This window comes from Pelecanus crispus, chromosome 6 (genome assembly GCF_030463565.1).
Source record: "Pelecanus crispus isolate bPelCri1 chromosome 6, bPelCri1.pri, whole genome shotgun sequence".
NCBI classification, from domain to species: Eukaryota; Metazoa; Chordata; class Aves; order Pelecaniformes; family Pelecanidae; genus Pelecanus; species Pelecanus crispus.
In genome coordinates this window covers 71,577,014-71,595,968 of record NC_134648.1, presented here as the reverse complement: position 1 = coordinate 71,595,968, position 18,955 = coordinate 71,577,014, and the positions used below count along the sequence as shown (strand labels likewise).

The window sequence follows — 18,955 nt, the reverse complement described above, 5'->3', positions numbered from 1 at the left end:
TCACAGAAAGGGTAGTCAAGCATTGGAACAGGCTGCCCAGAGAGGTGGTGGAGTCACCATCCCTGGAAGTGTTCAAAAAACAGGCAGACGTGGCACTTTGGGACATGGTTTAGTGTTGGGTTGATGGTTGGACTGATGATCTTAGCGGTCCTTTCCAACCTTAATGATTCCTAGTTTAACTTTCATTAAAAAATAATCCAGCCACCAAGCCAGGAAACATGAAATTATCACTCTGCCCTTAATTGGTTTAGTGTTGGACTTGGCAGTGTTAGGTTAATGGCTGGACTGGATGATCTTAAAGGTCTTCTCCAACCTTAACAATTCTATGATTCTATTAGTAAGTAGCCTCTCATTAGTCTGTATCTTCCTTGCTTCGATTTAAAGCCACAGTGTGATGTTAATTTACCGCACACGCTCCAGGAGAGTGGGGGGGGTAGTCCTTTTAGTCTCCATTTGCGTCAGTGGTTGCAATCTCCCCCTGCCTTTACCCTTCCCCTAGCTACTATGGCTTCTGCTGACTTCATGTTTGTGGCATTCTTCTTATCTTCACAACCTTCCCTGGAGCAGGATTTTTTCCATCATCAGTCCTTGAAGTTCTTCTTTGTGGGTACAGTTGTTAGCAAGGCATGTATTGTTTCATTATCTCTTGCCTTGAATATAATGCATACCGCAATTCTCCTTAAACTGGAACCTCCTTCTTAGTTACTAATTTGTCCTGTATTGTTTCTGTTCTATCTAAATGAATAAAATAGACGCGCTTGAGGTAACCCTGGGAGGGAGGCTTGCCACAGACGCCAGTCAGCGAAGCCACCGCCCCCCCCCGCCTGTCAGGAACATGGCGGCGGGGGCGGTGCCCCGTGAGGCAGCGACGCCAGAAACTGCGCTTTCCATTGGCCGAGCCCACGCCAGTCCCCACAACTCGACGTTCTATAGGCTGTGGCGCCCCCTGAGCCCGCCCCCAGGGCTTCCCCGCCCCGGGGGCGTGAGGGCGCACGTCGCCGTCGCGGGAAGGCGGAAGTGCGGAGGGGGACACACACAAGATGGCGGCCGCCGGGCGGCTGTGCGCCCTGCTGTGCCTGGCGCTGGCGGCCGGCGCGGCCGCGCTGGGGAAACGGAGCGCAGTGAAGGTGCTGTCGGACGGCATGTGGCGGGAGCTGCTGCAGGGCGAGTGGATGGTGGAGTTGTGAGTCGGGAGGGGGCCGCTCGGGCTGCCGGGGCCCGGGGAGCGTGTGTGTGCGGGGGGTCTCTCGGCGGCCCGCTCTGAGGCTGCGGGGGACCGAGCGGTGCTCGTTAGTGACAGATTTGTGGTGTCCCCAGCTATGCCCCTTGGTGTCCCGCCTGCCAGAACCTGCAGCCCGAGTGGGAGAAGTTTGCCGAGTGGGGCGAGGACCTGGAAGTGAACATCGCCAAAGTGGATGTCACGGAGCAGCCGGGTGAGAGTCTGGTGGGGACGGCTCCTAACGCCCTCCCCGCGGCCTGGGGCTTCTCAGCGCTCGGGGAAGATGTTCGGTGCAGGTCTGTGTGCTTTTAGAACATAAAGGGAATCGGTAGGAATAATAACGAGCTTTTCCTGATCTCTTCTGAAGGCAGGTTGCTATACATAGACTAAGCAGGCTAGTCTGTATTAACAGATAAAGGAAACGAGAGGGTTTCTCTAGAAAGTGACTTGGAGGATTTCCAGGAGACTTTTGACCTTACCTTTTAAGCAACATCCAGAGCAAAAACGTGGCCTCAGCTTTCCCTGTAGCAGTACCTCCCTTTGGCAAAAAGGAGCGCAAGCAGTCTGGTCTCCCTCAGCTGAAGCTCACTTCGTTGGATTGCCCTCACGTCTGTGTGGGGTTTGTAAAAATGACCTTGTCTGTGCTAATACTTTTCTCCAGAGTCACGTAAGAACTTTTAAAATTTGCCTCGCTTGGATTATTTTCTGCAAGCACTGGAGGTTGCAGATCATGGGGGAAAAGAAGAGAACATCTCTCTGAAGAGCTACAGCCAAAGTAGTCAAGTAGAACAGTTATCCCCGGACATCTCTATTTTTTTTTTCCCTCATGGAGAAACTTTCTTGCTCTTTGTCCAGGAGCTCTTCTTTTAGATTGTGTGCAGTACTTTGATGTGCACAAGTTTATGTTTGATCACAATTAAAGATTGATACCCGGGAGCAGCTGGTTTTATTCCAGCGTATAATAACATTTCTTGCCTTTTGTTACGTTAAGAGTGCTCTGCTGTTCTGAAAGTAACTGTTTTTCTTGCAGGATTGAGTGGACGATTTGTCATAACAGCTCTTCCTACCATCTATCAGTAAGTATGCAATGCAGCAGGATTTTTTGGGGGAGGGAGGACTTTTTCTTGGCGGGGGGAATGAATGAGATTTACCATGCTTTTTAAGAATGTCAGTTACTTTACACAGAGGCAACCATTGTCTTACCTGCTGTCACCTTACAGTACTGCCAGTTTTTTTTTTTTTTTTTTTTTCCCCTTCAGGCCTTGTTTATTCTATCTTTTCACGGGTGTTTCTGTTTTGCAATCTTTTCTTTGTACATTGATCTTAATACGGCTGTGTGACAAGTGCATTAGGAAGATCATTATCTTTTTATGGAATCGCAACCTAAAGCTAGCCAAGATACACGTGGAGTCAAAATTCTAGAAATACTTGTAGTCAAGATTTTTGAAGATTTTTGGAAAACATTTTAGAGCCAATATCATCTAAAGTGAAGTAAAACTAAAAAAAAAAAAAGGCAAGAGGATGGGAGGGAAGATGTTGAGTGGAAGCAAATGCTGCATGCTTGGACTGTCTAAAATAAACATTTTTTGTTTGGTTTACAGCTGTAAAGATGGAGAGTTCAGGAGATACCAGGGTGCAAGAACTAAAACTGATTTCATAAATTTCATCAGTGACCAGGAATGGAAGTCTATTGAACCACTTTCTTCATGGTTTGGCCCTTCCTCTTTCCTGTAAGTTTTGGTATGATTTTTATAATAATTTATTGTCAAATATGCACACTTTAAGGACGTGCTGGGACAGGTCCTTAGGTGTGCCACACCCAGTACTTCCTCCTTGTTAACAGCGCATGCAGCAGCTCTGTGCTGGTAAGAAGTATGTGAACGTGACGGGTGGGTGGTCATGCCTCCTTCGTCAGCTGTGGGAGGATTGTGTGCACTGGCATAGCAAAGGTGTCCTGAGCAAGGCTTACTTTAAAGCTTCAAATAGTTATAGCTGGCTGTGTGTGTTTTACTAAACTCTTGTAGGTAACTTCCTGACACTTGAAGTTTTTCTTTTGTTTATATGGAAGAAAGATGTTTTGCCCAGCTCAATTCTAAGCAATTACCAATAAAAACTGGGAAATCATGTAGCAACATAGTTGTAAGATATGGGCTGGCCATCTAAGAAGAGAGATCTGTAGCGAAGTTAAAAGCAGAGTGGAAGGGTGAAGGTTCCTTCATTGAAGGAAAAGTGAAGTGAGGAGACTGTAGTCTGAGAAGAAACATGCTTTTTTGGAATTCTTTCTAGTTTTGTGACTTTGAAGTGCTTTTAGTTGTTGCTGCGTGTGCTGTGTAGTGGTTTCAGAGTAGTTGAGTACTGTGAGTGATAAAGCATGTTGCAGGCACCATTGATTGAGGCAAATGACCCCAATTGTTTGTGTTTTTTCTTCTGTTAGAGCAATGGAACACCTCTGTGCTAACTGTACTGTGCTGTAGCAGTGTTCAGTTTATGGAGTATTATGCTAGACTGAATTTTACATTTTTTTGTGGCTCTTCTAGGAAGCTCAGCATTGCTACTTCGTGTACTCGCAATGCTATTTGAATCTTCAAACCATGTGGTTGATCTACAAAGTATTAACCCACACCCAGGAGTGTGTGAAACGGGGGTACTAATTTTAGGATTAATAAGTTTTGTCTTAGAAGTGTATGGTACCAGCTCCGTTTTTTGTGCATACTGAAACAGTATGTGGGCTGCTTCTATGGCGCTCTCATTAGCAACTTAGGTTGGCCTAATGTTTCAAGTTCTCCTTTCCTTTACAGATAGTGAATACTTAATGTTGAGTGTTTCACAGTAACAGGGAAATGTCAGAATCTGCAGGTTATACGTGGCAGATAGCCTGGTCTTTTTCATTTGTATGCAAAACACGACTAAACTTAAGTGTCTGAAGATCTCTCAGTTCTTACATAACCTGACTTTTTTTTTAGATTAATTTTTTGTTTTAATAAAATCTCCAGATGCTTAATTCTTGGTATCTTGAATAGAGTTTCGTCTGGCTTCCCATAGACTGTTGGTCCAAATATATCTTAGAACATAAACAAAAGTAACTGAAATTCATATGTCAGCAGATCCAAGTCAAGGAAGTTTGTGGATGTGTCGTTGTCCATATGTGGAACATTATACAAGCTGATGTTGGTACTGAAGGTAGCTTCACGGGAAACGAGTGTTCATTGAAGTAAAAGACAAAACAGAAGATAAAAATCAAAGTAGTTAGAAGGGAAACCAGATGTGAGCAGAAAGTTTAAATAATGACCAGTCAGGCAAATCAGAAGATGCAGGTATGTGACTGGCTTACAGATGTTCTCAGTTACTTTTTTCTGCTTTGTTTCAGGATGAGCAGTGTGTCAGCTTTGTTTCAGTTGTCAATGTGGATCAGGGTACGTGCTTAGATCTCTACTTTATTTTATCTTAACAGATGTGATATTCAGCTATTCTTGAAATGATTCTCTTGTCTTTTATTCCAGCACTGCCATGGTTATTTAACAGAAAATGTTGGAATACCGGTCTGGGGTTCATACGCTCTTTTTGCGTTGGCAACTCTGTTCTCGGGACTGATACTGGGACTTGTAAGTGAAGCACTTGAAACAGATTGGCTTGTGACTACTGTGTATTACACTAATGCTGCCTTTGCTTCGGTCTTTAATAGTCAGACCAGTTACCCTTGGGGTACCTAGCCTGTTGGGCTGGAAGACAGGGATGGGGAGCAGAATGAAGCCCCTATAATCCAAGGGGAAATGAACCTGCTACACCACTTAGACACACACAAGTCTGTGGGGCTGGATGGGAGCCACGCAAGGGTACTGAGGGAGCTGGTGGCAGTGCTCACCCAGCCACTTCCAATCCTTTATGAGCAGCCCTGGCTCACCGGGGAGGTTGTGGTTGACTGGAGATTAGCAAATGTGATGCCCATCTACAAGAAGGGTGGGAAGGAGCATCCGGGGAACTACAGGCCTGTCAGTCTGACCTCGGTGCTGGGGAACGTTATGGAGCAGATCATCTTGAGTGCCATCACACAGCATGTACAGGACAAGCAGGTGATCAGGCCCAGTCAGCATGGGTTTATGAAAGGCAGGTCCTGCTTGACCAACCTGATCTCCTTCTATGACAAGGTGACCCGCTTAGTGGATGAGGGAAAGGCTGTGGATGTTGTCTACGTAGACTTTAGTAAGGCCTTTGACACCGTTTCCCACAGCATTCTCCTGGAGAAACTGGCTGCTCGTGGCTTGGACGGGCGCGCTCTTTGCTGGGTAAAAAACCGGCTGGGTGGCCGGGCCCAAAGAGTTGCAGTGAATGGAGTTAAATCCAGTTGGTGACCGGTCACCAGGGGTGTTCCCCAGGGCTCAGTGTTGGGGCTGGTTCTGTTTGATATCTTTATCAGTGATCTGGACGAGGGGATCGAGTGTATCCCCAGTAAGTTTGCAGATGACACCAAGCTGGGCAGGAGTGTTGGTGTGCTGGAGGGTAGGAAGGCTCTGCAGGGGGATCGGGACAGGCTGGGCCGATGGGCCGGGGCCAGCGGTGTGAGGGTCGGCAAGGCCGAGTGCCGGGTCCTGCACTTGGGTCACAACAACCCCGTGCAACGCTGCAGCTGGGGAAGAGTGGCTGGGAAGCTGCCTGGCCGAAAAGGACCTGGGGGTGTTGGTCAACAGCCGGCTGGACATGAGCCAGCAGTGTGCCCAGGTGGCCAAGAAGGCCAACAGCATCCTGGCTTGTGTCAGGGACAGTGTGGCCAGCAGGAGCAGGGCAGGGATCATCCCCCTGCGCTCGGCACTGGGGAGGCCGCACCTGGAATGCTGTGTCCAGTTTTGGGCCCCTCAGCACAAGAAGGACATTGGGGTGCTGGAGCGTGTCCAGAGAAGGGCAGCGGAGCTGGGGCAGGGTCTGGAGCACAGGGCTGGTGGGGAGTGGCTGAGGGAGCTGGGGGTGTTCAGCCTGGAGAAGAGGAGGCTGAGGGGAGACCTCATTGCTCTCTGCAACTGCTTGAAAGGAGGGGTCAGTGAGGTGGGTGTTGGTCTCTTCTCCCAAGTAACAAGTGATAGGACGAGAGGAAATGGCCTCGAGCTGCGCCAGGGGAGGTTTAGATTGGATATTAGGAGAAATTTCTTCACCAAAAGCATTTATCAAGCACTGGAACAGGCTGCCCAGAGAGGTGGTTGAGTCCCCAGCCCCAGACATATTTAGAAAGATGTGTAGACGTGGCGCTTAGGGACTTGGCAGTGTTAGGTTAACAGTTGGACTTGATGATCTTAAAGGTCTTTTCCAACCTAAATGATTCTGTGATTCTAATGTGCAGGATGTTTGGAGGCTTAAACTTGTCTGTCTTTGGTTTCAGATAATGGTGTTTCTAGCAGACTGTATCTGTCCCTCCAAAAGACACAGACCGCCACAGTATCCTCATTCAAGTAAGCCCACTTTATACTTCTAATTCAGTGAAGCTGTTTGGCAAATCTTATTTAATAAATATCAGTACGTAACTTGCGTTTGCAGGACGTGAGGTTTAGTGTAGAAGTTTACGCTTGTGATTGATGCTTTGCTTTGCTTTACCTGCAGCTGTTTGCCTTTAGGCTTTATAGTGGGTTTGTATTTTGTATTTAGCTAAAGCTAAACTATTTTTTTAAAAACTTTTTTAGGAGACAGAAAAAATGTTTTTACAGCGTTTTCATACCTGCAAGATATGAAATTCCATATATGCAGTGAGTTAAAAGTTTTGAGTGGAGCTCTCAGTGTTGCTAAGCTGTTTGCATAAGTTTTAGGGGCAAAGTGAGGATTAAAAGTGAATTTGCATCTCTGGATAGTAAGTGATTCAGTTTGGGGTTAGTCTCTGGAATTTTTTCAAGGTAATCTTAAAAAATCATGGAAGAAGATCTAAATGCTGGCTTATGATTTGTAGGAACCTGACTCTTTTTTTTTTTTTTTTTTTTTTCTTTCTTCCCCAAAGCTGGAGGAAGTTTTATATTACCTTGTCTAGGTAGTCCGCAATCTGTTAATACTTGACCTGTGAGTAACTTTGTGCTAGCAACAATTCTACCCAAGATAGTAGCTTAAGTGACTGATACTGGAAAGTACTACCTGTATTAAATTCATTAACATTCTGTTCTAGCCCATGATGTTAAAAAAAAGTGTATTTCACATGGTAATGGTATTTATTTGTGTATGCATGTTTTCTCTTTTAGGAAAACTAGCTCCAGAGTCAGCTCAGCTGCTGAAAAAGCTGGATGAAGAGCAAGAAGCAGATGAGGAAGATATCTCAGATGATGAAACGGAGGGTAAAGAGGTGTCAGACAGAAACTCGTCACCGAATGCTGTAAGGCAGCGCCCAGTGAACGCTGCTGCTGCAGTGGATAAATCTTAGCTTTATTTGCATGCAGGATTAGTGTTTGAGTCACCAACTCAAAAGGAGGTAAATGTCAAACCCTTCAGCTTGAAGAGAAGAATGACTCCTGTCATGGTGATATCAATGCATTTCATGAATTCAGGAAAAAAAAAAAAAAGAAAGCATCTTTGGCATCAGGTATTCAAAACTAAAACATGCTGTTGCAAATGGCTGAAACTTCTCCTGTCTCTGTGCAGAGAAGTGTCAAGAAATAATTTATGTGGCTTCTTGAATGACTTGTTTTATAGGGATTTTTTTTAACAGAATGTAAACCAGTGTACTTGTTGCATTAGGGAACATTGGCAAGGAAAATGCACTAACCTGTTTGCTGTTAAAGCATTCAAAAAAGTTTCTCGGTATAAATCTATCTAGTTGTGCTCTGAAAAAATGCTGAAGGGAGAAGTTCCTTCAGTTACGGGACACATTCCAGGCTTTCTATGTGACAAAACCTGCTTTCTGCTATGACAATGAGTGCTAGAAACCCCCCAATTGTTCTTCTTCCAAAGAGATGAAAGTTGCTATCTTTATTTAGAGGAACAGAAATTGCCCTCTGAACAAAAGCTAGAGAGCTTGTCTTTGCCATCCTCCCTGATGGAAGTTACCACAAGCGCTCTGTGTAGTGTGGATTCTCTCACTGACCTACATTTGCATTGATTTCTTTTAGAAAAGGCTGTAGAAAACTACGTGAGCTTCTTGGCGAAGTAATTCTCCTCTAGAAAAAAAACTTACAAGTAGCACTGTGAAGTCTCGTTTGTCTCAATGACTCTGATTCAGATGGGAATAGTTTACACGCAGGGTTCTCTGCTGAGTGCAAATCCTATCCTTTCATCCTGCTGGATGGCAGTAGGACTCTGCTTATTTTTAATACATCATCAGTAATTTCTGCTTAATCGAATTTTACTGCAAATCTGGTCAGGCTGTACCTGGTCTGAAATAACTGCTTCTTCATTTCTTTTACAGAAAGTCATCTTTTCTATTTTCACAAAACCATCTTGAAACAATGCACCCTCATACTTTCTTTAAAAAAAACCTGTAGTCTACTGTTTTCTGTATGGTATTTGTTTTCACTCCGTATAGAAATAAAAAGAATGCACATGTGCGTTGGACCAGTGTTATCTTGCATCGCTTGTAAAGAATTTTCCATACTCTTTCAGTTAATTTCCAAAGTATTTGCAAGGGAAGGGTTAGCCTAATGCTGAGCACGCTTAGGTTTTTTGACAAGCCTGTTCTTGCTGGGTTTTTTTGTTTTGGTTTGGGATTTTTTATTTGTTTGTTGGTTTTGGTTGTGATGGGGTTTTTTTTTGTTTTTTACATCCTTCATCTGAGTGGGTTTGCAGGACTGGCAGTTGATAAATCTGTGTCCATAGTAAACTTGGTCGCAAGTAATTAAGACTGCAAACAGAAATGCTCTCGATGACGTTTTCACTGCAGCCTGGCTCTCTAAAGCCAGGCTCTCCTAGTGACTATTAAGAAGGCAGAGCATCAGACGAGGAGCTCATAATGAACTCTGTGGGATATGAAAGAAATATTGGGGAAAACAATATTCAGAGCTCTTGCCAGGTGAATCAGCTCATAAAGCTGTTAAGAACACGCTGTGTTTTTTTGGCAGTCTTGAACACTTCTTTGTAAGTTGCATTTTAAGTGTATCTGATAGATCATAACTCATCCTCCGTGTTATGAATGGAAAAAAGTGATTCAGCTGTCCAAATATCCGAGTGAATCTTCCAACAAGTTCTTAGATGAGTAAGAATAAGTTATGTAAGGTGTCCTGGAACTTCCTCCTTTGACTCTTTCTTTCTTTTTTTTCTTTTTCCGAACACTGGTGCTCTGGAATGACTTCTGACTTCAGTGCTGGGTTACGTGTTAGGAAGATAGAACTGATTCTTGAATGGGTCCTTTTGGTTACAATCTGAGTGTTCCTGTCACTTTTAAATATCAAACTCTTCCTGGTGTTTGAATGAAGACCACCGTGTGCCGTAAATGCCCTTAAGGTGTGGGTCTGGTGGGATTGCCTTAAATTCTCTAAAAGTTTTAGATCTTAGCCTTTGTCACTAGTAAAATAAAGCAATAAATCTGTGATATGCTAAGGAGAACTAGCACTGTCGTTGATAAATGGTGTATTTTGTTAGTTTGGAGAGGGCTTGAGAAAACGGGGGACACAGATGCTGTATGCTGTTGTTAGGGAAAAGTGTTGAATTGTTTTAAAAGCTGAACTATATGGGCTAACTCCGCTTGGAATATATTTAAATGTAGCTGTTATAAATGCAGCGTTTTCTAATTTTTCAGTTACTTTAAGACTGTGCAATATAGGAAGTATATACTGATAACTTTTGGCTAACTTTTAATTTTAAAAGAACAAACAATGTTGTGGGTTTTTTTTTTTCCTGCTGTACTTCTAGACTCCTGGTCTAACAAGAACTTCTAGCACTAATTTACCTTGCCTTTGCCTTCTGCACACCTACCTTTTCTTACTGCCTCCCTGCCTTAGGCAAGTAACCAAATTCCAAACCCGCCTCTTAGCGCTAAGCGTTCCGAGTTGCTGGAATCCAGCCTCTGTGTGGCAGACCTATGCTTGTGATGAGTGTAACTTCTGCAAGTTCCGTTGTGATTATCCATAGGCAGCCTGTGTTTGATCTCTGTAAATCTTGCTGTTCGTGTTATTAATAATGTTATGGTTTTGTCCTGTGAATATTTAAGTTTCTTGATTATTTTTTTTAAATCTGTATTCCAAAGATGTTTACTGAGACTGAGCGAAGGTCGCGATGTAACAAATGTGCGTCAGAGCCTGTCCTTTGTGTGTATTGATGATGCTTGAATATCAGTTTTGTACAAGTCGGACTGCCCTTTCCATATCATCACCTTGACCAAGCATGTCCAATTTAATTCTGGAAGAAATTAATTAATTGTAACAATACTTTTTTTTAATGTTTCAGAGAGACTTCAAGTAAAAAATAACCACCTGCTTTGGATTCCTGTGTTTGTGTCTTTTTTTTTTTTTTTTTTTTTAAGACTGTATCTTGCTGTTTAGTCATGAAGCAAAACTGCAGCTATTTCCATGGGGAAAAAAAAAAACCCACTATAGCTAACAAACCATTGCAATAAATCTTTTTGAAAAGACAAGTTCAAATAATACTTCATACTAAGGCTGCGCTGGGGTACTTGTATTTTTCAGTTGAGACTGGCTTGAGTATCTCATGGTAGCGTGAGCTGACCACTTACATTTTGGGTAGATGGTTTGTGTGGTTTGGGAAGGAGCTTTCACACGTACCAGGCTTAGACAGCGATGGTAATAAAATGGGTTCTTGTGTTGCAGAAAGAATGTAGGTTGGAGCTGACAAATGATGTTTAAAATTCAGTTCTTTGTAACTTTTTTCCTGTATTTGCGTAAAATGCATGCAATCATATTTCAGCTAGAGATGGACGCCTCCCCTCTTCCATGTACGCACTGCATATCAGATCCTAATGGCTGAAGGGGTCAACATCGGTGAGTTTGTCTTGGAGCGGGAAGCTTAATTCGGAATTGTATGAGTTCTGAAATGAAAGAGGCTTCCTGAGGAGGAAACAAATCCAGACAAGGTGTGCACAAAGCACTACTGAGTAACAGCCGGCCCAGCGCACAACTCTTGTCATCAGAAAGTCCGTCTTGCCTGTCCCCTCACTCTTTGCTCCATCTCTTCTCTTAGAAGTGAGTGTTGAGAACATGGTAGCTCCGTGTGTTGGCTCGCAGTCTGAATGTGTGGAGTTTTCTGGGAAAGTGCAATAATACTCGTGCAGTTCCTCCTCAACAGGAACAAGGAATATGTATTGCCTGGGGAAATTAAGCAGCCGCTTGTACAAGCCTAACTTCCCTACTTTTCCACTCGATGCATGATGTATAACAGAAAAGAACAGCCAGTCCAAAGGAAAAAATGAGCTAAAAGTCAAACTGAAATATATTTAGATATTGGGACCAGCCTGATGAGAAACAAAAAAGCAACTGTATGCTTAGCTGGCAGTGTGTTTACCAGACTGCCAGTCAGTCATAGATTTGAATTTGAAACTGGAATAGTTTCAGTTATAACAAAGATTGGGGAAGGAGAAATTTCAGCATACGATAGCACTGCTTCAGTGTTTAGAAACACCCGAGTACAATGTCAGTATTAATTTTAAGGCTGCTTTGCCTAAAGAAGAGGGCATGTGTCTCCTGCAGCTGTCATATCTCCTTGTTTGCATCAGCTGAAGTTCTTGGTTTGACCTGAACAGCATCACCTTTGGCTCTTCCCCGAATTTTACTTCTCACCACTGTTCTGGCCAATACCGTACAGTCTGCTCTTAGGTCAGCTTTTCTTTACCTTGCTGAACTCATCTTGCTGTGGGCTTTATCAACCTCACTAACTTTCTAGAAGAGAAGAGATGCTGCCTCCGTCTGCCCTTTTCCCTCACTTTCCCATATTTAGCTGTAAAACTTTCCAGATGCAAAAGAGAAATTAAACTTGTATTGCCTATAGACATTTTCTTAACTACAAGGCAGATCCAGAAAGCCAGCTCTTGGCTATGCATCTGATGTTTAACAGCCATCTCTAATCTGTGAACGGAATAAATACAGTTCCTCTATCTGGTGGAGCACTCGAGTATAGACATCTCCCTGTTGTAGCACTTCTTGTATTGGACCTTAGTATCATAGAATCATGGAATCGTTTAGGTTGGAAAAGACCTTTAAGATCATCCAGTCCAACCATTAGCCTAACACTACCAAATCCACCACTAAACCAATTAAGGGCAGAGTAGCAATTTCATGTTTCCTGGCTTGGTGGCTGGATTATTTTTTAATGAAAGTAAAAACGAGGAATCGCTAAGGTTGGAAAGGACCTCTAGGATCATCAGTCCAACCATCAACCCAACACCCCCATGCCCACTAAACCATGTCCCAAAGTGCCACGTCTGCCCATTTTTTGAACCCCTCCAGGGATGGGGACCCCACCACCTCTCTGGGCAGCCTGTTCCAGTGCTTGACCTTAACTTCTTGCACACAAAAGCCAGCCTTCCAAAAAGCCCCTAGAACCTTATTCCTGGCAATGCTCTAGCCTGCGTACTGGGATTTGCTTTCTGCTCCTGTCCTACAGATGCTTAAGTTCCCTGTGCTGTGACACGCCTCTGGCCAGAGAGAAAGTGCTGGTAATTGTAAGAACTAGAGGAATGCTTGGTGTCAGGATGTGGGCTCGTACGCAGCTGATGTGCTTGAAGTGTCAGCAGATTCTACAATACCTGTGAATATTAGAAGGGAAAAGACACCAGTTAAATCTTCTATGTGTCTCTTTTTAAAAGGTTCATTTATAAGTTAAATTATGCCTCCTGTATCAAGAAGCTTTGAAAATGCTAGATGAGAAGCCATTAATGCAAGATCATCATTAAAGATAATAGTTTTGTTAGCTGTGCTTTTCCTTCCAGAGTCTTTATGCTTTGCTGAGCCCTGGACCTCAATGTCTTCCCCCCTACCCCCCATTCATGTGACTGGTAATTTCTAAGAAAGATCACACCTCTGAATCTTCCTTTAAACTCCTTGGCACATGGGATGGTTACTCCCCTCTGAATGCTTGCTGTACCAAAACTACCAACTGAAGGGAAAGGGGTGTTCAAAGTAAAGATTTCTTCTTGCCCGTGGCTGAAATCACAGGGATACAGGATGCCATTTCCACAGGTCAAGTTCAGCTGGTGCGTCCCTTCCCTCTTGTATTCCCAGCACAAGCGTGGGGAGTGACGAGGACAGGCTGCTCGCCCCGTTGCCGTCACCGCACGAGGCTTGTTCTGTTTCACCGAAGCTCAGACCTGCTCTTAGCACCGCTGACGTAAATCTCTTCCACCTGACTCCTCGGATGAGCCAAGATGTTGTTCACTGACAGACCGCAGCGCGTGTTTATCTTGCAATTGCCAGTTTCATCTGTCCAAAAAGGAAAAACCCAAGGAGGCCAAGCACTGATTTTGGATGGTGTGAATTCCCTTGATCTTCTGCATCAACAGGGAGAACCTGGAGCCACCAGAGATGCTGGGCATGAAGAAACGGGCAAGATGCGATCCACAGCTGTGCTGTTGGAGTAGCTGTACCGCAGGAGTAAGAGGGGTGCGAGGACCTGTTTGGCTCTGAAGGGGCTGTGACGTTGTTACTCCCCGAGAATAAATGATGGCTGAGCAAAGCCTTTCCTTACCCGTGCCCGCTGAGCCTGGCTGGTTTCTACGTGTAGGCTATCTCAGTCCCTGGGGCTCCCAAGAAAATACCACACATTTCCCTTGTTGAAGCTTCCTGGCTGTTTACTAGACTGATTTCTTAGATAACTGGAGAAATATTCTCCAAGGGTACGTAACCGTTTCCTCCTCTTTTCCCCATCCCCTTGTCAAGTATTTGGGAAGGACATGCAGTGTGGTCTTATACGGAGCTTTTTTCCTTGTATTGGAACAGGACTTTGTTAACAATCGCTTGAGATGAAGTACTCGGTATCAAGCAGGTTTTGGTGTGGGCTCCGTGTATGCCCAGCTGATCAGAAATAGAAATTACATCGGATGTCTCCACCTTAGGCTATAGAGCTTGTGCCTGTGGCCAAACTTCCCAAAGGTTTTGGGTTGCTGAAGGATCTGTTGTGAGCGGTGACGCTATAACACAAGAGCTCATTAATGAAATCCTGCATGAAAATGAATAAAAGCAAAATGTTTACGAAATGTCTCTCATTCAGGGAGAACGATCCGTGCGCAACATCTGCTAGGGTATATTTTTAAATACAGTAGTTCGTAGTCAGTTTGATGTGCGTGGTAGGCATCGTCGTGACAGGTTTCCGAAGGAGCTGTCTGGTTTGATGCATCGGTTGTCAGAGCCCTAGACGAGGATGATCCATCTCCTTCCAGATCTGTCGAGGCTACAGCCGGTTGTCAGCCCAGCCGGGAGCGGGGAGCGATCGCTGAAGCCGGCCAGGGCCCCCCCCCCCGAGTGGGATCCGAGTTTTTCTTGGAGGTTTCTGTGTGTTTTCTTAAGCGTGAGAGAACGGCAAGAACAAAGCCCGCCAGGAGCTGTCGGCCCTCCGGGGGACGAGTTGTTTTGATGCTCTGCTGAAGTTCTGCAGTGATGACTAAAACTCAAACCACCATGGGGTGGTGTAGCGAGACCTCGCTGGGCTGGAGGAGGCTGCCAGCACAGCACCCCGTCAGAGCCATAATAAAAATGTCTTTTTTAAAAATTATTTTTGCAGGATACGCTGACTGAAGTCCCTCAGCTTGCCCATGATATCCTGATGTCCTGCAGTCACTTTTGAAAACACCTCATGTGTCTTCTGCACGTCCAGGTGAGAACCCAGCTGCAGCCTGCTACAGGGGTTTCGGCTCCTGGTGAGATTGGGGCTGGATCTGGCTGCAGGGCTGTATGGGGAGTGTGCAGGTGGGGTTCCCCCCCTTGGGAGGAGCTCAAGGGCATTGCTCTCTGCTTTTGTCTATTATAATTATGTAGTTGGCCAAGAGCTAACGCTCATCACGCTGCTCTAACAACCTCAAAGGCTCCAAACTGAGTTCTACTCCATTCTGGGTATGTATATATATATATATTTTTTTTTTTTTAAAAGGGCTTTGGAGCACGTCTCCCAAAGGGTTGCTCTAATTTTACTCCAGAGCGTTGCGGAAGAAGTTGTTTGGCCAAAAGGAGAGCAAGCGAAAGGAGCCAGCTGACCACGTGGTGGCAACATGGAGATGCTACATGAAGGCTGCTTGGACCTGTGTTCCACTGGAGGACATGTTACTTCTACAGAGGGACCTGAAGTAATTTTGTACCTTAAAAGATGATGGCAAAAGCTTGAAATGTAAATATTTTGGGTTGTTCTAAAGGACACAATAGGTATGGGAAAAATATGTACCTGTGCGTAAGCTGGGTCACCTTATGCTGTGGATGCCTGTAGTGTTGCTACGTGGCATGGACAGAACAAATGGGAAAAGCAGGTTACAGATCAGTGAGAACTTTCTGAATGGAAGGACGTTAGGAAATGCATAATTAACGCTGAGCTAGAGGAAGCACAGCAGAAAGTCACCTTGCAGCGATACGGGGATTGGCTGGAGGGAACGATAGAAAAGGGAAATGTCTGCCTTGACAAATGTCTGCGCAAACTCCTGCTTTGTGCTTTGGATGGATGGACTCATTTTGTGGTGATTGGGATCATCACTGGAACTTCCAGTCCTGGGAGAAAACATTGAACAGGGTAGAGAAAAAACTCTTCTTTCTCCTCTGTATTTATAGCGGATGGTGTAGGGGACCAGCCTGCTTTGGCTGGTCCTATTTCCATGCAAGACTTTGCTCTCTTCCAGAATAAAAGTGTCACGTATGCGAGCTGTATGTACCCATCTTTTGGGTGACATCCCCAGCGGGCCAGCGCCTCGCTGGGACGATCGGTTCCTGCAGGCAGAAGGGTCGCGGCACCCTCAGGAACCCGTCCCCAGCCCTGTGGCGCGCCTCTTAGCTGGCCAGAGCTTGCCATCTTCAATGGCAGGTCGTACGCAAGCGAGCGTGTCCTCAAAAGCTGTTGCCATTTGCTCTTCCAGCTTCCTTGTGCTCCTTGCTCCTTCTGCTGCTGCATATCATGCTTGGCCGAGAAGACGGAGCCGGCGGAGAAGGGAGCCTGGGAAGGCAGGAGGTGGCTGGGGGCAGCGAAGGTGGCTGGTGCCCGGCTCCACGGGGCAGGTGATGGGGGAACCATTCGGCTGCTACGGGGAGAACCGGGCTCGTCTCTGCGTGCTCCTTGCCGGGGCTCTACGGCTGCTGGGCTGCACAGAAAGGATCTGGAAAAGGCAGGTGGTGAGCAGAGCCGCGGTCCTGCCCCAGGGCTCCTGCCTGTGCTGCAGCTGCGGCTGTCTAGATTTTCTGCCCCGTGAATGAGGATAAAAACCAGTTTTGTCTTTAGGGCAGCAAATGTCAGGGTTTTTTTCCCCTCCGCTTGTTGCGATGCCGTAAGCCAAATCGGCTCTGTGCCTACACCTGGTGTGCGTGTCCCAGCGGGATCCTTGCCGGAGCTGCCGGCGAGGCAGGGTTCTGCTGTCGGAGGTCCCGGCGGAGCGCATCAACCTGAGCACACCTGGCCTGGCCCGTGCCAAACGACAGGTACGAATCGTGGGGCTGCCCGCTTTGAAAGTGTAATCCCCGCTGCTGAAAATACCGCAGAAAATGCAAGCGCGGTTTAAATTGCCAAACAAATGGAATCCAGGAGCATAGAGAATCATCCTGCCCCTAAAGAAGAATATGGGAGCATAGCCTTGTTACTTAAATCCCTAATTTCCAAGTTTTAAGATAACATCTGCTCCATGGTGTGTTTTGCTTGAATTAAATATATTGATAATGTTTGCTTCGATAACTGTGAGTAGGTAGAGTAGTACAACAAACCAGTTCAGCATCACTTCCCATAAGGAACAGAAGATTTTAAGAGATTTTTCTAGACCCCATGGGCTAGGAGGAGCTGGCTGGTCCCCACATGTAGGGTGGCTCCAGCATGAAGCTGTTTCCTGCTTCATCTAGGAGCAACGACTGCGGCGCGGGCACAGATGCAGGATCCCAGTTTGGAGATTTCCCCATTCTGGTACCGTTTAACCCTACTCTGGCCTCTGCTCTGGGTTATTTTGCCAGCTGCGCTGGTTAGTCGTTCCCCTGTCCCCTTACTTGCTCCTCAATCCCTTCAATTCCAACATGTATTTCTATTAATCAGGCCCTTCTCCTGTCTGTTTTTTCTGGCCGGATTTTCAAAGTGGTTTATTTACAAATCTCTCCAGAATTGGCCTCTTACAGTTAAAAGTGACGCGGGTGTTGGTTGAAGGAAAGCTGATTTTTGACACACTCAGCATGAGAACGAGACCAGATGGGGACTTTGATGAATTAGATATTGCTAAATGTTGTCCTCCTGCAAATCAGCTTGGTTTTCCCTATTAGCATAAGAAGCAGGAGAAAGGATTTAATTTCTCTAAACATCTCCCCTTAATGATCTACCTCTCCAGCTCAGAGATTTATATTGCTGCTTATCAGCAAAGCAGCTGAATTCCTTCCACAGAGAATCGACTGCAATTTCGAGTTGATTTCTGGCACTTCTCCCTCCCTGGGATGAGCACTGTGCTTAGGAGAGGTGGTTGCTGTTTTTAAATGGTATCAGTTCAGGTTTTTATAGGGCTTTAGGTTGACTTAACTGAGTGATTTATTTTTTTAAATTTTTTTTAAAGGGTCAAGGGAAGGCACCAGCTCATCCTGGAGATGCTTCAGGCTCTTTGCTCCCATCTGGCAGTGCTGCTGGCTCTCCTGCGCTCTGATGCCTCTGCCGCGGTGAGTCGCAGCAGGCAGGGTCCCCGAGCAGGGTGGAGGGTGGCACTCCTGGAGCTGGGGAAGGGTCTGGAGCACAGGGCTGGTGGGGAGCGGCTGAGGGAGCTGGGGGTGTTCAGCCTGGAGAAGAGGAGGCTGAGGGGAGACCTCATCGCTCTCTGCAGCTCCTGGCAGGAGGGGGCAGGGAGGGGGGGTCGGGCTCTTCTCCCAAGTGACAAGTGATAGGGCGAGAGGAAATGGCCTCGAGCTGTGCCAGGGGAGGTTTAGATTGGATATTAGGAGGAATTTCTTCATGGAAAGAGTGGTCAAGCACTGGACCAGGCTGCCCAGAGAGGTGGTGGGGTCCTCATCCCTGGAGGGGTTCAAAAAATGAGTAGACGTGGCACTTTGGGACGTGGTTTAGTCTACCCTTAATTGGTTTAGTGTGGACTTGGTAATGTTAGGTTAATGGTTGGACTGGATGATCTTAAAGGTCTTTTCCAGCCTAAACGATTCTATGATTCTGTGATGATTCTATGATTCCTCCTCGCTGCCCCTGTGCTCGGGGGCCCGATCCGCAGCACCCCGCCAGCACCCACAGCACCCCGCGCTGACGCGGGACGTGGCTTGCCAGGCTGGTGGACCTGAGGGGCATCGTGGTGGGTGCTGTCCCACCTGCGCTAAGAGCTGCCCTTCTCCGTTACCTTTTCCATGTGGTCTGGGCTTCTAGGTCTTGTGTTACAGGGCGTGAACAGCAGCGTGGCTCCTGTGCTTTAATTGCACCGTGCTTCGTCCTCAGCCTGGGGGATTTACAGCTTTGGCTGGGTGGGATCCAAAAAGCACCAAAGGCAGCAGAGCTCTCCCCGCCGGGCACGGCCATGGGTGCGCAGCGGGGCTGAAGCCGGCAGCAGACGCCTCTGCCAGGGGAAGGATGCGACACTCAGTGGCTTCTTGCTCTTCCCTCGTGGTCCCCGTTTTCCTTTCCGTCACAGCTCAGAAACGCAGCCCTAAGGGCGAGCGGTGAGCAGGCGTGCGGGCATCCCGA

The 18,955-nt window shown here is 46.2% G+C and overlaps 1 protein-coding gene across 1 annotated transcript; it reads left to right on the top strand.

The window, feature by feature from the left end:
- Positions 1 to 1,040: 1,040 nt before the first annotated feature.
- Positions 1,041 to 10,597, top strand: TMX1 (thioredoxin related transmembrane protein 1). Its single transcript, XM_075712719.1, has 8 exons — positions 1,041 to 1,183; positions 1,318 to 1,433; positions 2,250 to 2,295; positions 2,821 to 2,949; positions 4,587 to 4,632; positions 4,720 to 4,821; positions 6,588 to 6,657; positions 7,429 to 10,597. The coding sequence occupies exons 1-8, from the start codon at positions 1,041 to 1,043 to the stop codon at positions 7,605 to 7,607; spliced, it is 831 nt and encodes a 276-aa protein (XP_075568834.1). The 3' UTR covers positions 7,608 to 10,597.
- The last annotated feature ends 8,358 nt before the right edge of the window (positions 10,598 to 18,955 follow it).

What these genes read in the sequence shown, in the direction of transcription:
- TMX1 (XM_075712719.1), top strand. Translation starts at nt 1,041, where the DNA reads ATGGCGGCCGCCGGGCGGCTGTGCGCCCTGCTGTGCCTGGCGCTGGCG. An exon ending in GGATGTCACGGAGCAGCCGG is followed by an intron (nt 1,434 to 2,249) that starts GTGAGAGTCTGG and finishes TTTTTCTTGCAG; the next exon opens with GATTGAGTGGACGATTTGTC. An exon ending in CGGGACTGATACTGGGACTT is followed by an intron (nt 4,822 to 6,587) that starts GTAAGTGAAGCA and finishes CTTTGGTTTCAG; the next exon opens with ATAATGGTGTTTCTAGCAGA.